Here is a 16,815-nt window from a genome sequence, read left to right on the forward strand (position 1 = left end):
CAGACTCTAGAACACCAGGGTCCTAACCCCCGGTGCCATGTCCTGCCCTGCCAAGCCCAGGGCACAGTGGGAGATCCAGATTCTGCCCTCAGAGCTGAACAGCCTTAATTCCAGAAGCTCATCCAGAGCAGTGAATAAGCTGGGCAGAGGGCTCTGTAAAGGACTTATGTAAGTGATGGCTCAGTGTGGCTCAGCTAAGCAGGGATGGGAGTTGAGGGTTCTTAACCCAAGACAGGTCACAGGTCCTTGTGCAGGGATGGACACTGCTGCCTCAAGGCTGCTTCTGCGGGGAAGAGGCGTCTGAGGACTTATGTGTGTGTGTGTGCCTATGTGTGGCGGGCGTTATGGAGGATGACCAGCCAGCTCACCTCACTCACTGGTGGAAGGAGAACCCCAAAGCTAGATTCTGCCTGGCCCTTGGGAGCTTGGGCACAGGGTGGGGCAGTCCCCATTCTGGAAACCACCCACCAGGCCCATGTGGTAAGGATGGGGGCTATCCAGGGAGCTGGGGAGGAGGGGCCAACCCAGAGGGGCACCAGGTCACTATGGCTTAATTCACCACCGAGGTATGAGCAAGGGAGGGAGAGCAGCGAGGGGCAGACAGTTGGAGATGGGTGATGGGCAGAAGCCTGGAGCCGGGCCAGTCGGCAGTTAGGCAGACGGGCCACCAGTCTGGGTCAAACCGTGAGCACAAAGGGCTTCTTTCGTGGGCACCTCAGAGCTAACGACCACTGCGGGGGCAGTTAATATCAGTGACACAGCTGTCCACTCAGCAGACCAGGAAAATGAGAGGCTTAGAGTAGGGAAGAATATGCAAGTCTCAAAAAACTACGCGTCACTCACAAATGTTCCTCAGCCCTGCACCTGGCTGCCCAGGAAGGGAGTGGAGGGGTGTCCCCAGAGGAGGGCTGGGGAAGGAAGGGAACCGGAGCCCCCTCTCCTCCCGCAGAGCATTTTGGAGATGCTTCCCTGCAGTGTCCTGGAGAAAGGTAGGCTTGCTCTGTCTTCCACTGAGAACTGAGCGCTCACTAGCCAAGCCTCCTGAATGTGGCTCATGTTGGAATTGAAGTCAGAGGCCAACCATAAGCGAGGCTACCACGGCAGCATCCCACCCACAGCCCCGCAGTCAGGACACCACAGTGCTGAGCTTCAGGGCTGGGGAGCTGAAGATGGGTGCTGCTTCACCTGGAAGCTTCCCGCACACCTTGCAGAGCGCCATTTCACTGACTTCCAGCTCCTTCTGCACAGCAGACCCTTAGCGTTGTCAGTAACTTCCTGCCCGAGTCCAATCCCCAACTTTCAGTTCCAGGCCCCTGTCCTGGGGACTCTGGCCTCTGGTGTTGCAGCCAGCACAGCTGAACGAGTGAGCACAGGCTCAGTGTGTGCCGCTCATTAACAGAGCGGCGGCTGGCTCTTGAGGGCTCAGTCAAGCGGCTGCCTGGGACACGTGGCTGGGGGCATCGCCACCCTCCCTGTCCCCCTCCATGCCAGAGAAGGAACAGACCTCGGAGTCTGGTCCTGCTGACTTGGTTGGGGGCCTGGGGCCAGGGGAGAGGACTCAAACTTCAAGTCTTGGGGACCTCAGTGTCTGCAAGGAGCCTTGCCCTTGCCCTTGCCCTGCCCATGAGGCCATCCCGGACCTCAGTTGTCCCTTTTACAGCTGTAACCGCTGCTCTGATCCCACCCACATACCCTGCAGCTGCCACAATCTCCCATTGTGCCCCTAAGTAAACAAGCCTTGTACAGAATAGAACTGTCATTGTAGGGTCAACATATAGGAGCCCTATTTGGCTGGGGTTTGTTTGAGAAAGGATAAACCACGCCAAGCAGGACTCACACTAAAATAAATGCCCTCCTGACCCTGCGGGATCGCTAGGCCTGTCCCGAAGAAGGCCAGACGAGGTGGTGACAGGCTGAGGCCGGGTTCTGTAGTGGCCTGTCACCGAGGGCACACTCGGGCTGTGAGCCACCCTCTCCCAGAGCCAAGCCGGCCTTCAAGCCCCTTGATCAGGGAGGCCTTCCCTGACCTCACCCTGCCCCCACCGCCACCCCCTGTCCTCCTACCATACTCTTTTGACTTGAGAAATTCCCCTTTGTGGTCACTTTGAAGTTGCATATAAAAATTATATGTTTATTTATTTCATTGATGGCTTGCTCCCCCACCAGACTTCCAGCTCTGCGTGGGTAGGGGTGGCTGTTTTGTTCACTGCTGAATTCCCAGTGCCCAGGGAGGGCCTGGAACACAGTGGATGTTAGTCAATCTCTGTGGTTGTGTGAATGAATGAATGAACGAATGAATGTACGAGGCACTCCCAGGGCCAGTTTGCTTTGGGTGCTCCTTGAAGGGGACTCCACGGTTCCTGGTGCTGTGTCCCCAAACCTCCCAGGAGGGTGTGAGGGTCAATGCGTCCCCCTGGGGGCAGTGCTGGATTCAGTGTGCAAGATGGTCACTCCACCAGGGTGTCTGCTGTAGTGCCCCACAGCGTGTGAGCCCAGAGAGCCAAAATGTGCCCGCCGCTGGGGCATGGGGCGCACCACTAGGGCCTCCACTGGGCACTGGGGCCCCCTGTGTCTGCGTGCAGAATGGGCCTTTCTGGCAGGCGGGGTCCCGCTGAGGCCCTTCCTGCCCTCTGCGCTGCCGGTCAGTGTCGGCTCCGACAGCATTTCAAAGCGCCAGGGTTCTTTGTTTACTGGCCAGCATGACTGTTGTCCTTGACTATGTCTCTTTCAAGCTGAGGGTCAATGTCACTGCAGCGACATCCCTCAGAGGCCATCCTGCTCTGCCTCTGATTCTGGGTGTCCTCCAGGGACTCCTGTCCGTTTCTCTCGGGAGAACAGCCCATCTTTGGGAGGCTGTGTCTGTCACTCAAGGACTCTGCCTGTGCTTCTCTGTTGGTGACTCTCCAGGTCCCTATGACTCTTAGTGAGACCCCTCTGACCCCTCAGGCTCTGGCTCAGGGTGGCTTGATCTCCTGCGCACCCTGGGAGGGGCTGAGCGGGGCGCCTTCACACTTATAAAGGCACCGGCTGAGCCAGTTCCAACTGTGGGGTTGGGGTTCCAAAGGGACTGCCCTCGGTGGGGCCACAGGCCACCCACCCAGCCCTGCAGCTCCCCCAGGCAGGCCTGGCACCCTTCCCCTGGTGCCCCCATCAGCCCCTGCTGACCAGTCCCGTCCTCAGAAGCCCACCCCCTCTCAGCTCAGAGACCCTCTTCCGGAGTCCCTCTCTCTGTGTCCCCTGGCAGAGTCTGTCCTCCAGGTCTGGCATGGTGCCTACAACTCTGGTCTCCTTCCTCAACTCATGGCCAGCACCACCCAGCCCAGGTCAGCTTGCCCAGGGCCCCCTCCCCAGCCATGAGCAATATAGATGGCTCCCCGGGCCCGCCCATCCTGACTCCCAGAATGCCCTCCCCAGGTCTAGCCCAGCTCAGTTGCTCCCCATTCCCCTACCCCCCAGCCCTGCCCACCCTGTGCCCCCAGGAAGAAGCCCCAGGGTCCAGCATCCCCTCCCCCACAGCCGCCTGCCGTGGGCAGCGTGCTCAGCCTGGCGATGTGGTGGCGGCGGGTGGGGGGGGCTGTCTGGACACAGGCCCCTTTGTGCCCAACCCGACTTGGCTGCTTGGTATGAGGCTCAGCTGCTCCCAGATCCTCACCCAGAGGGGAGAGGGGAGGTTTTAGAGGGGCTGGGCTGGGGGCCCTCAACTCCAGCTCCCTCTCAGTGTCCCACCTCTCAGATGTTGGCAGCAGCTCCTCAGGTGGGCTGGTGCCCTGGGCACAGGGGGCTGGGAGGCTGTGGACGGAGGCCCCACCTGGCACCCACTGGCCACTGCTCCTGCCTTCTCCCCTCCTCTATCAGGCCTGCCTGCAGCTCTTGCCAGCAGAGGGGAAGCCCAGGGGGAGGTGAGGGCTTGGGGGGTCCATGGTGTCCCCACTGGGGGAGGCCCAGAGGGTCAGGCTTGGGAGTGCAAATGCCTTGCTGATGGTAGCTTCTCTCCTGTCCCCACAGAATGGTGCTGTGCCCAGCGAGGCCACCAAGAAGGACCAGAACCTCAAACGGGGCAACTGGGGCAACCAGATCGAGTTTGTACTGACGAGCGTGGGCTATGCCGTGGGCCTGGGCAATGTCTGGCGCTTCCCATACCTCTGCTATCGCAACGGGGGAGGTACCCAGCGGGCACAGGGCAGGGGCCACCCACTGGGATAGAGCCCACTCACCAGAGCCCGGGCAACGCCTCCCTGGCACAGACCCCACTCCAGACAGGCTGGCCTCTGGCCCTGATCTCCTTTGCCCCCATCCCTGGCTTAGGCACCCTTTACCTAAGGCACAGGCCACCCCTGACCCTGGCAGCCTGCTCTCTTGAGGTGAGGAGAGGTAGCAAAAAGCACCGTAATCTCCAGGGTCCCCTGTCTTATGCCCCTTGTGTTTCAGCAGTCCCCTGAATGGTTCAGAGACATCTGAGTGTCCCAGTGACTTGTTTCTGAAATTGCTTCGTTAAGCCATCAAATCCCACCCGAACGTGGTGGCTCTGGGGCCTGGGTTCTGCCCAGGCAGACTTCCTGGGAGCCTCTGTCCAGGTCAAAGACAGGCTGTGGGTAGTGTGCCTCAGACCCAGGCTCCTGCTCAATGCGTGCCACACCCTCCTCGGGTCCTAGCCAAGCACAAACATTTTGCCGTTGGGTTCTGAGCAGGAAGAGGGTGGGGTCTCCCAAGCCCGCCCTGAGCCAGCCCTCTCCCTGCCTGCCAGGCGCCTTCATGTTCCCCTACTTCATCATGCTGATCTTCTGCGGGATCCCTCTCTTCTTCATGGAGCTCTCCTTCGGCCAGTTTGCAAGTCAGGGCTGCCTGGGGGTCTGGAGGATCAGCCCCATGTTCAAAGGTGAGGGCTGGGTGGGGTACACATACACACACGGGCCTCTGGGGCCGTGCCAACTCACCCATCTGTACAAACACTGCCCACTCCTGTGGAGCCTGGAGCTGACCCCAAGCCCCCCATCAATGGCCAAGGCCATGGACGCATGCTGGGATTCATGTTTACTTGGTCTCCACCCTCCCCGCCTACCACGTGTATACACAAAATCCTTTTGCCCCCCAGCTTGCCCCTGCCAAGACCTCGACCTATCCGTTCTGTGGCCCTCCATGAAAGCCTGCCCCTTGGGCCCTTTGAAATTAGCCTTGCCTCCTCAGCTAGATGTGTGAGGCTGCTCCCCACCCCCCTCCCCAGGCGTGGGCTATGGCATGATGGTGGTGTCTACGTACATCGGCATCTACTACAATGTGGTCATCTGCATCGCCTTCTACTACTTCTTCTCGTCCATGACGCACGTGCTGCCCTGGGCCTACTGCAATAACCCCTGGAACACGCCCGACTGCACCGGCGTGCTGGACGCCTCCAACCTCACCAACGGCTCCCGGCCAGCCACCCTGCCCAGCAACCTCTCCCACCTGCTCAACCACAGCCTCCAGAGGACCAGCCCCAGCGAGGAGTACTGGAGGTGAGCCCCCATGGGACCTGGACTGAGGGGGGGACACCTGTGCCAACCCTCAGCCCTCCCTCTCACCATCAGGCAACCATCTGCAGACTGGGTAGGGTGCTGGGCACTGAGCGGGGCAGAGATGCATGAAGAAGTATAAGGAGTCCACAGGCAGGTCCAGGAGAAGAGGCTGACACACCGAGAGCAATGGAAGGTTGGATGTGGAGTTGGGGAGTCTTTATAAAGTAGCTGTGAGGGAGGGCTCCTGCAGCAGGGCAGCTCTGCAGAGGAGAGTCAGGGAAAGGGGGATGGCTTCCTGGTGAGAAGAACAGCATGAGCAAAGGCCCTGGGTCCCACATGAGCAGGGGCTGGTCCTGAGACTGAGGGGAACGTGTTCTGATGAGAGTAACGGGTATGTGGGGAACTCACGGGCCCTGAGGTAGCCTAGGAGAGGGCACCAGCCTTGTTGGAGAACTTATAAGAATTAATCTTAGACTTAACGCTGCAAGACAAAAGGAGCCATGGAAGTTTCCTGAGCCCAGGGCTGTCACCATGAAGCGGTGCTTAGGACAGCCTGGCACCACTGTGCTCTGTGGTGACAGAGACCAAAATCCCAGGACTGGCTAAAGGGAAGCTGCTGCTGGTGTTCTGGAACACCTGGTCCCAACTAGATGGGTGTGAGGGCATGGCAGGACATCCTGGAGGAAACGCCCCATGTCCTGTTGGGGAACCCCTGGGAAGAGGCTTTGAGGGCCAGTGGGTAGGGCTTGTTCGTTCATTCCACAAACATTTATGGCATCTGTGCTGCCAGGCCCCGTGTGCCCATGGGGTATGAATAGCCCAGAGCCCCTGCCCTGAGGAGTTCGCAGTCCGGTGGGGAGACAGCTAATCATATGAGGGGCAGGTACCTCCATGCAAGTATGTGCAGGCCTGTGGTGGAGGCACAAAGCGGGTGGTGGCAGTTCTAAGGGGATGAGGACGAAAGGAGGTGGTCAAGAAGGCTTCCTAGAGGAGGGAGAGAAGGAGGAAGGGATTGGGAGAGAGGTGAGCAGGTGAACCAAGGTGAGGAGGTGGCAAACCAGAGCTAGGGTTGGGGCAGGTGGGACTCTGAATATTAAAAGAGAAGGGCATCAGAAGGCACAGGGCTTCCCAGGCCAGGCTAAGGGACTGAGGCTTTCTCCACCACATGATGGAGAGTCACAGGTGAAATGGCCACGGCCCCAGGGAGGCTTGAAGTCTTAGCAGGTTGATATCCTCTAAGCCCGGTCCCAGTGCTCAGACCCTGCAGGGCCCAGCTTCCGTGCTGGGCTATAGACATTCAAAGATGGCTAAGCCATGGTCTCCACCCGCGGGGGCTCACAGTGTAGACAACACAGCTGCTGCCTCCCAGCGAGGGGTGGGCAGTTCCCTCTGGGCAGATTCAGTCATTCGGTCACTGGACAGGTCATTCTTGAGCACCAACTAGGTACCAGGCCCTGTACTCAGTGGGGAGACAGAGTGGGGAGTGAGACACACAAAGACACCGTCCTCATGGAGCTCACAGCTGATGGAAGAACTAAAGAAAATCACTACCCAGCTGGGTATCCCCGGGGGTGCTCCAGAGGCACACCCCGCCCCCCGCCCCGCCCCAACCCCCCGGCTGTCTGCCAAGGATTCCCAGGGCAGGGGGCCACCCCAGGCAAAGCTCTGGAGATTTCATCCAGTGCAATCAGAGGGACATGGCCCTCAAAGAAAACTAGTCATGGGTGGGGGGGCCCACTGGGTGGCCAGTTGAATTCTACTGCTCAGCAGGAGCTGGCGCCAGGCCTGCCTAACTAGCCGCTGTCTCAGGCATGACAGCTTCCCACAGGATGGCTCCCTGCTGCCCCCTCCTGGAGAGCCTGGGCAAATGACCCTTGAGAGGCCTGCCCAGGCTGGCCTCAGCAAGAAAGTGAGAAGAGCAAGCACTCCCATTTCTTGGGCACGGACTATGTGCCAGGCATGTTATCTCGTCTAATATTATCCCTATTTTTCAGATTCAGAGACTGACCTTCAGAGGTTAAGGACCTAGGCAGGAATGCTGTGTCAGGATGTGTGTGCTCCGCTGTGCCTGGTACCTGGTGTGAATGAGGCCGATGATCCTCTGCAGGTGTTCCTGGGCCACACGCTCCAGCGCCCCTTTGGAAAGCTGCATGATCTCATTTGAGCCCCACAACAGCCCTGTTAGGTAGCTCGTGCAGGTATTACGAAATATTCCCATTTTACAAATGAGGAACGCAAGTCAAAAGCAAGATTTAAGCAACTCCTCTAAAGCAAGAGAAGCTCAGAGGGCAGATCTCTGAGCCCAGGTCTGCCTCTTGGCACCTGCTTCTGGCCCAGAATCCTCCCCTCCCAGCGACCCCTTCACAATCTGCTTGTACAGTCCTCTGCGTACTGGGCTGACTCCTGCTAGGAGGCCCTAAGCTCACGACCATGCCCCTCTCACCTCCACAGCCCCTGTAGTGCCCAGCACAGCACCCAACACCCAGTCGGACTCGGATCCCAGCACCCTCTCCCCGTGTCTTCATGGCAGCTCTGGAGCCACGGAGACTTCCCTCTCAAGTCCTGGCTCTGCCACTTACCAGCTGTGTGGCCTTTGAGGTCACCAGAGCTCGCTAAGTCTCAGCTGTTCCTCCAATATATGGGGGTGGTTACGACACCTACCTTGTTATAAAGATGAAATGAGACAGTGCAGCATATATCACTAAGGACAGTGACTGGCACTCAGTGAGCACAAGGATGGCCACTGCTGGAGATTCGAAGAAATAGATGAGGGTGTCCTGTTCTCAAGGTATTTACCATCTGGTCGGGGAAATTTAAAAAATAGTGCAGAAAAACTCCAGAGATGTTATGCATCAAGAGTCAACGGGGAAATATGTTGGGTTCCGAAAGTTTTTAGGTTAATTGTTTGATCTCAAAAGGACATGGTCCTGGGGCCAGCCTGGTGGCATAGTGGTTAAGTTTGCACACTCTGCTTTGGCAGCCCAGGGTTCGCGGGTTCAGATCCTAGGTGTGGACACACACATGACTTAGTGGCAGCATCCCACGTGCAAAATAGAGGAAGATTGGCATGGATGTTAACTCAGGGACAGTCTTCCTCAAGCCAAAAAGAGGAAGATTGGCAACAGATGTTAACTCAGGGCCAATCTTCCTCACCAAAAAAAAAGAAAAGAAAAAGAAAAAGAAAAAGAAAGCACATGGTCCAAAAACTAAATATGGTGCCATAAAAAGAAAGGTAGAATTCATTATTTGGTTCCCAGGCTAGCCTTCTAAACTCTTTCATCCCTAGTATTGTACTGCTGGACTCTTGCAATAAAAAAATAATATAATGCTCGTTCCAGCAGCACATACACTAAAACTGGAACAATCCGGAGATTAGCATGGCCCCTGCACAGGGATGACACACAAATTCATGACGTCTTCCATATTTTTAAAGGAGTGAAAGGGCACATGTGTACAGTGATACATGGTAATTAGTCTTTGGGTGGTGAACATGATGTAATCTACACAGAAATTGAAATAGAATGATGTACACCTGAAATTTATATGTTATAAACTAATGTTACCACAATAAAAAATAGTTTAAAAAACATATATATAAAACACGACTAGTGTAACATACATAATTAGACAAAGTTAAAAAAAATCTTTTGAACAAGAAATGGTTTCTTTACTTTGGGTGCTGGCGCTTGGAGTTGAAGTCAAGTGACTGGGCCCGGCGGCAGAAGGGCCCTGTGGCTATTGTGGAGGGCAGGGCTTCCCAACACGATGTTCCCCATATAGGTGCGCCCTGTCTGGGGGCCTGGGCAGCCCGAACCCCCAGCCCAGTGGCCTTCAGCTGTGAGTAGCCTTGTCTGTTTATCCCAATGGGCCAAAAATATTTTTTTCTGTGTGCCATGAAGGGAAAAAGATTGGAAAGCGCTGCTGAAGGGGACCAGGAGCCTCTCCTTGGTGGTCCCACAGCTCCTGAACTTCTCCCATCCCTGTCTTTGTGCTTTTCCCCCATCAACTAAGAACCTGGAGAGGGTCTGGCCCAGGCCTGGCTCCGATGCCTGTTGAATAAACCGTGGCCTAGCGGTAGTGGCGGGAAAGGGGAGCGTTGGGCAGCGCCCTCTGCAGGTCACCGTGTGAAGGGCGGCCTAGGGGGAAGATGGGAGGCTGGGAGGAGGCAGGCCAAGGTGCTTGCAAGTCTAACATCAGGCAGGCTGGCCAAACAAACCCCAAGACCAGGCCTGGCAACATTGTCCCCTAAGGGCCCAGAGTAACCTCCCATCACAAGGTATGAAAAATGTCGCCATGAGGTTTAAGAACTAATTTGGGGAAAAAAATTGAAAACAGCTAAGAATGATAGAGGACAGCCTCTGAGCTCTGCTGAGAAGTCCTAGCTGTCAGAGGGGAAGGAGGGAGACTGTGTTTCCCTAAATTTATCTACGAGTTGTCCTAGGTTGGCGTTACTGTGCCCATTTATACAGATGAGGAAACTGAGGCTCGAGAGCTTGTCTCTTGCTCATCCCTTCTAGCCTGGACAACTGCAAACCAAACTGGTCTCCCTCCAGGTTCTCCCCTTTTTACCTCCCAATCCATTGGCCACAGTCTTCATTCATTCATTCATTCAACAAATATTTATTGAGCACTGCCCTGTGCCAGGCACCAGTGCCAGGCACCGGACGTACAGCAGTGAACAAAATGGACCAAACCCCTGCCTTCAGAGAGGACAGATGACAAACAGAACAAATAGGTAAGATTTACAGTGTGGTAGAAGGAGACATGCGCTGTAGAGGAAAATAGAGCAGAGAAGAGGGTAAGGCGGACCGGGCTGGGGCCAGGGCTGCAATTTTAAGTAGGGTAGCCAGGAAAGGCCCCTTTGAGCAGAGTACGGACCTGAAGGAAGTGAGGGGGGAGGGAGCTATGTTGACAAGCCCAGCTGCATAATTTGTGGGGCCCAGTGCAAAATAAAAATATGGGGCCCCTTGTTCAAATGTATCAAGATGGCAATGGCAGAGCATTAAATCAAGCACAAGGCCCTTCTAAGCGTGGGGCCCTGTGGGATTGCACAGGTCTCCCAGCCATGTGCACATATGGATATTTGGGGAAAGAGCACTCGAGACCTAGAATAACATGTGCAAAGGCCCTGAGGCAGGGGCATGCCTGCCATATTTAAGGAACAGTAAGGAGCCCAGTTCAGCTGGAGCAGTAAGCAGCTGGGAGAGGAGGAGGAGAGGAGATCAGAGGGATGGCAGGCAGAGGTAGTGGACCACGTAGCTGTGGTAAGAACTTTGGCTTTTCTGTGGTGAGAGATGGGAGCTGCGGCAAGGTTTTGAGCCGAGGCGAGACCCTGAGAGTGCTCTTCTAAAAACCCTTCAGAAGCTTCCCATGGCCCTCGGGATAAAATTCAAACTTCTCAGCCTTGACTTCATGGTTTCTTACGATCTGGTCCCTTCCTGTCCCTCAGCCTTCCCTCTTCCCTTCACCTTCTCTTCCAGCCTCCCTGAGCTGCCTACGTGCCCAGGCTGGCCGTGCTTCTGGCCCCCCAGCCATACCCCCGTCTTGCTGCTGCTCTTTCCCGGCCTGGCATGCGCTTCCCCTCTTCTCCCACCTCCTCCCCATTCTTCGAACTTTAGCTCAAGCTCCAACTTTGGTGGGAAGCCTTCCAGCATGCCCCTCTGCATGGGGTAGAGGTGCCCCTCCTGGCGGGGCCCACAGCATCCCGGACTCAGCTCTGCTCTGGTCCTTCCCACTGGAGCAGTCCCACATGCTCTTCCCCGCCCTCTTCCCTGAGGGCTGGGACAATGCCTGATCCAGGTCTACACACCCTGCACCTAGCACAGCGCCTGGCACATAAGTGACTGAAAGAGCACAGCTGGCGTGGCAGAGGGTGCCAGATGGAGCTATGCACACACTGGGGAGGAAGTGGGCTTCGGGGCTAAGCCTGCGTGCTCCAGAGCCTCCAAGCTTTACTCAGCACTCTGCTGGCTCCCGTGGTTCATCAGAGATGGAGGAGACTAGTGGGTGAAAAGCTCACAGAAGGCTTCCTGGAAGATGTGGCACCTGATAGGCTGTGTCCAGTCTGGAGGGGAGGGCATTCCTGAAGGGAGAAATGCACAAGCAAGGGCCTGGGGTGAGCCTGAGCAGGGACAGGGAGCCCTCTGCACCCCAAGGGCCGAGGAGGCTGGCCCTGGTGGGGGGTGCAGCAGGCAGAGGGGCCTAGGTCGGTGGAGCTGAGTCTGGGGCCCCAGAGTGGCTCCCGTCTCATGGTGTGGGCTGCTGGGACCTCCTGAGAAAGGACGCTGGGCCCTGGGCTTTGGGAATTTGTCGCTGGGCGGTGGAGGCTGGCCCGCAATGACAGAGCATCTCCTTCCCCAGGCGCTACGTGCTGAAGCTGTCAGATGACATCGGGAACTTTGGGGAGGTACGAATGCCCCTCCTCGGCTGCCTTGGTGTCTCCTGGGTGGTCGTCTTTCTCTGCCTCATCCGAGGGGTCAAGTCTTCAGGGAAAGTAAGTACCCCTCCCCCCGCACAGTCTGTGCCCACCCAGAAAGATCCTGCCTCCCCGACCTGGGATATGTGTGTGTGTGTGTGTGTGCGTGTGAGTGTGTGTTGGGGATGGGGGTGGTGATGAAGGGACACCGGAGGGGACAAGGGACCAGAGGGCCAGTGGTGTTTGGGGACCAGGGAGGTCGCCTCCAGAGCAGGAAGACCCCAAAGGAACCCAGTGGAGCCTGTCTTGCGCCCAGGTGGTGTACTTCACGGCCACGTTTCCCTATGTGGTGCTGACCATCCTGTTCGTCCGTGGCGTGACCCTGGAGGGAGCCTTCACGGGCATCATGTACTACCTGACCCCACAGTGGGACAAGATCCTGGAGGCCAAGGTGTGATGTGGAGGGTGACCCGGAAGGGCCGGGCAGGGGCACATAGGCTCCTGCCTCTGACCACGGCTCCTCTGTGGCCCATCGCTCTCTGCAGGTGTGGGGGGATGCCGCCTCCCAGATCTTCTACTCGCTGGGCTGCGCGTGGGGAGGCCTCATCACCATGGCTTCCTACAACAAGTTCCACAACAACTGTTACCGGTGAGACTCCCTGCCAGCCCTGGGGCTGCCCCCCGTTCCCTGCCCTCTCTGCAGCCTGATCCTCGCTCGCCCAGAGCCCCCAGATCCAGCGCAGCCTCCTGGCCCGCCAGGGCCCTCCATTCCACTCACAGCCTTGAGGTCCTGGGAACCTGGGTCTGGACTGAGTCAGTGGAGAGCAGAGAGAGAAGCTTAGCAGGAGAGAGAAGAAGGGTGGGGACCGGGATGCCCCAGGTCTATGAGGACCCAAGAGCCTCAGGCCCACTTGAAAAGGCCCAGAGCAGACCAGAAAAGAAGTTGGCGGCAGCTTTGTTCCTAGAACTTTCCGTGTCTCCACGTCTTCTCTTGGTCTGCACAGAGTCAGACAGGGCAGAGGGAAGCAGATGCATGTCCTGAACTCTCCCTGTTTTCCTCCCGACCAGGGACAGCATCATCATCAGCATCACTAACTGTGCCACCAGTGTCTATGCTGGCTTTGTCATCTTCTCCATCCTGGGCTTCATGGCCAATCATCTTGGTGTGGACGTGTCCCGTGTGGCAGACCACGGCCCCGGCCTGGCCTTCGTGGCTTACCCTGAGGCCCTCACATTGCTGCCCATCTCCCCGCTCTGGTCCCTGCTTTTCTTCTTCATGCTCATCTTGCTGGGACTGGGCACTCAGGTACGAGGTGCAGGATGAGGCCAGGGGCTTGCGGAGGGAGGAGGCAGGGGCAGAGGTCAGGCCCCTGCTCTGATGGCCGCATCCCGCAGTTCTGCCTCCTAGAGACGCTAGTCACAGCCATTGTGGATGAGGTGGGGAATGAGTGGATCCTAAAGAAAAAGACCTACGTGACCTTGGGTGTGGCTGTGGCTGGCTTCCTGCTGGGCATCCCCCTCACCAGCCAGGTAAAAACCGAGGGAAAGGCTGGGCTGGAGTTCCTGGGGGGTGGGGTGCAGTGGGTAGTGTGTAGGGGAGCCTAGCCTCAGGCACCCCCAATTCACCAACTCAGCTACCCACTGGCCCGTAGGCAGGCATCTACTGGCTGCTGCTGATGGACAACTATGCAGCCAGCTTCTCCTTGGTCGTCATCTCCTGCATCATGTGTGTGTCCATCATGTACATCTATGGTAAGCGCCCAAGCTTCCGTGGCCTCCCATGTCCCAGCCCCTGGCCTGCCCATGCCATCCTGCCAGGCCCACTGAGCCCTCCTCTCTCCAGGGCATCGGAACTACTTCCAGGACATCCAGATGATGCTGGGGTTCCCACCGCCCCTCTTCTTCCAGATCTGCTGGCGCTTTGTCTCTCCAGCTATCATCTTTGTAAGTTAGTTCCTTGGCGGGCCCCTCCCTTCCCCTGCTGCCCCTTGGCATGTGTCCTTCTCTTAGAACCCAGTGGAGGGAGAGCAGGAGCCCATCCATTTGGCCAGAGCTCCCAGTGAGGTTCCACACCTGCAGCTCTGGCCATTGAAAGGTTGTGGGGGGCTGCATAGAGTCAGACAGGTGTGCGGAGACTCAGAACCACCCGGGCCCTGGCCTCACATTAGGAAGGGAGCTTAGGGCCTTGTATTTGACTGAAGACATCGCCCAGCCTCGGAAGGGGAAAGCAGGCTGCTGGCCACTGAGAGTCAGCACTCTAAAGGGGCCTCAGGAACCATCACTGATATTAGTGTCAGCCTCGCAGAGCTCCTGACTGCAACCCCTCATAGCCCCAGGGTGCCCGGGGTACGTGGGTGAATGCATCAGTGTTCCAGAAGCAGGCTGTACAAGTCAGATGTCAGCTCAGGGCCAGGGGCAACCTCGTAAGCCTTCCAGGCGCTGCAGTGGGCTGGTTTAGGAGAGGGAATTCGTGGCTTCCACCAGTATTCGACACCTGGGAAACTCCCATCAAGGAGCAGAATTGGTGGAGGGAATGTCCACCATGGCCGGGAACCAGGCACTTTCTGCATGCTGCTCATATACTGACTTGTAATGCAACTCTCCAATATTATCCCCACTTTACAGATGAGGAAACTGAGGAACAGAAATGTTAAGTAATTACCCCAAGAATACACAGCAAATAAGAGGCAGAGCCACCACTCAAAGCAAGTGGTCCAATGTGGAGGCTGTGTGCTGGGCCAGTGCTACTCTAGAAACAACTATGGGAAGGAGGATTGGTCCCTGGGCTAAAAACCATCTGATTTTGCTCCTTTAGGCTCAGGGTGGGAAGGGAGGGCACCAGGGGTTTGATAGTATAATGGTCACCCCGCAGAGAAGAGGCAGGGCCGGCTCTGAGTGACAGAGGGGTCAGCCCAGTGGCAAAGACAGTGTCCAGAGTCATGCCCCTGTCATGCCCAGCTCCTCTGTGCTGTGGGGAGCTCAGCACTGGATTTCCACTTTGGCTCATGTTTCTGAAAAAGGGAAAAAAAAAAAAGCCCCTGAGGGCTGAGGCTTCTCCCACATGGGGTGTGGGATCTTCCCGAGGCTGGCAGAGGCGCCGGCTCTGGCCACTGGCCCAGCTCTGAAACAGGAGGAGCAGCAGTCGCCTGTAAGTGGTGGGAGGCCGGGGAGGGCAGGCACCACCGCAAGCACCGTGCCCTCTGGGGGTTGTGGCTGATCCCCAGGCTTAGGCCCTGCCCGAGGGAAGCTCATCGATCCACAGCTCTGAGGAGGCGGCCACCCCGGGGAGAGACCTGGGGCACCAGCCAGGGCAGGGCAGGAGTCAGGAAGGAGATGATAGGCACCAGTAGGTTCCACAGGGGAAGCCTCAGCCTGGGTCCAATGTCTCCACGAGATTGAGGCAAAGTGGGCAGTGCCCTCTGCACTCAGAAAGCCAGGCCGGAGTGACTTAAGGTGAGGACTCCAGGTTCTGTGGACACGAGTCTCTGGGCTGTCCTGTTTTCTTTGGGGGCTTCTCTTATTTCTGAAAAACTCTTTTTGACAAACTCCATCCTTCTGTCAGCTCAAATAAGGGATTTGTCCACACTGAGATCAGGATCTAGTGCCATTGAGGAAACGTGTTATAAGTTTCCACCATGCGCAGCATCCCAGGACGGGGCGCTGATGATGTGGGTCTTGCCCTCCAGAATTTGATCACCGGGAAGGCTGGAGGAGCCTGAGCTCCAGGACACAGCTGAGGGCTCAGCAGGCAGAGGCTGAGCCCCACTGGCAAGCGGTACATACTCCCAGGCCTTCCAGGTGGCCCATGACCACCTGCCCATCGTTCTGCTCCCTTTAGCTTTATTGCTGCTTCGGCCCCAGGCTTTATTTCCCATCTCACTCATCTCCTTCTAAAGCTCCCAAGAGCATCTGCTGCCTGACACTTACAGTTTCTAGCCTTTGGAGCCTCCCCAGGTTATATGTTGCCATCTCCAGCCATAGACAGGCAGGACTTTGCCCTCTCCTGTCCCCCATTGCTCCCACCTCTCTGCACAAGTCAGTGCAAATCAGAGAATGCTTAGAGGTCCAGGCACTGTGCTGGGCACTGGAGACCCAGAGCCAATGTAGTCCCAGGAGCTCCCAGGTCCATGGGAAACGTTCACCAATCCTTAGCAGAGGGAAAATGCCATTGAGAGAGCCCTTTCAGGAGGAGATTGGAAATCTGGAGAGGCTTCTTGAAGGAGGTGGCATTTGAATAGGGTTTGACAGAGGAAGATGCAGAGGAGGATTCTCCAGAATAAAAGAAGAGGGTGGAAAACGCTGGGTTACCATTGAGACGAGGGTAATGTGACCAGAAAGATAAGCTGTCTCGAAAGCCCAAAGGCAGGGGTTTGGCCTTGCTTCAGTAGGCAAAAGTAGGGAGCCACTGACAGGCCTCTCCCCTTCCATGGTGCCTACCTGCCCACCATGCCCTGGAGCCCTGGTTCCATCTGTTTCTTCCACTACCCACACCTTGACATCATGGTCCCTGCCCTCCCCAACGCCTCCTTCTAGAATGGGAAACTGGAGAGGGAAGGATGGGGTGCTGATAGGAGGCCTGAGGCCTGGGCGGGGCTGGGCAGGCCTCACACCCGTTCCCATCCCCGACCCTTTGCAGTTCATTCTCATCTTCACGGTGATCCAGTACCAGCCAATCACTTACAACCACTACCAGTATCCAGGCTGGGCTGTGGCCATCGGCTTCCTCATGGCTCTGTCCTCCGTCATTTGCATCCCACTCTACGCCCTGTTCCAGCTCTGCCGCACAGATGGGGACACCCTCCTCCAGGTGAGGGGTGGGGGCAGGGGGCAGCCAGGTGAAACAGGCGGGGCTGGATGGATGGGGCTTAAGGTCTCCCTTCTGACACGCCCCGCCCACCTCTCCTGCAG

The 16,815-nt window shown here is 57.1% G+C and overlaps 1 protein-coding gene and 1 non-coding gene across 17 annotated transcripts in view; both read left to right on the top strand.

Moving 5' to 3' along the window:
• SLC6A9 (solute carrier family 6 member 9) overlaps positions 1 to 16,815 on the top strand; it is a 31,382-nt gene that overhangs the window by 13,303 nt on the left and 1,264 nt on the right. For 7 of the 16 annotated variants that reach the window (XM_005607116.4, XM_070248692.1, XM_070248693.1 and 4 more), the window contains 11 exons: positions 4,006 to 4,162; positions 4,745 to 4,876; positions 5,222 to 5,492; positions 11,853 to 11,985; positions 12,224 to 12,358; positions 12,453 to 12,556; positions 12,976 to 13,213; positions 13,303 to 13,437; positions 13,560 to 13,659; positions 13,751 to 13,851; positions 16,544 to 16,714. In XM_005607116.4, coding sequence (XP_005607173.1) covers positions 4,006 to 4,162; positions 4,745 to 4,876; positions 5,222 to 5,492; positions 11,853 to 11,985; positions 12,224 to 12,358; positions 12,453 to 12,556; positions 12,976 to 13,213; positions 13,303 to 13,437; positions 13,560 to 13,659; positions 13,751 to 13,851; positions 16,544 to 16,714 — 1,677 coding nt within the window. Of the gene's footprint in view, positions 1 to 3,250; positions 3,324 to 3,612; positions 3,755 to 3,860; positions 3,900 to 4,005; positions 4,163 to 4,744; positions 4,877 to 5,221; positions 5,493 to 11,852; positions 11,986 to 12,223; positions 12,359 to 12,452; positions 12,557 to 12,975; positions 13,214 to 13,302; positions 13,438 to 13,559; positions 13,660 to 13,750; positions 13,852 to 16,543; positions 16,715 to 16,815 lie in introns of those variants that run through there. The other 9 variants (XM_070248712.1, XM_070248725.1, XM_070248718.1 and 6 more) reach the window with 5 other exon arrangements.
• On the top strand, positions 8,818 to 8,921 carry LOC111772632 (U6 spliceosomal RNA). The gene has a single exon (XR_002806636.1). It is a non-coding gene; the product is annotated as a U6 spliceosomal RNA (small nuclear RNA).

Source organism: Equus caballus, chromosome 2 (genome assembly GCF_041296265.1).
Source record: "Equus caballus isolate H_3958 breed thoroughbred chromosome 2, TB-T2T, whole genome shotgun sequence".
Lineage (NCBI taxonomy): Eukaryota > Metazoa > Chordata > Mammalia > Perissodactyla > Equidae > Equus > Equus caballus.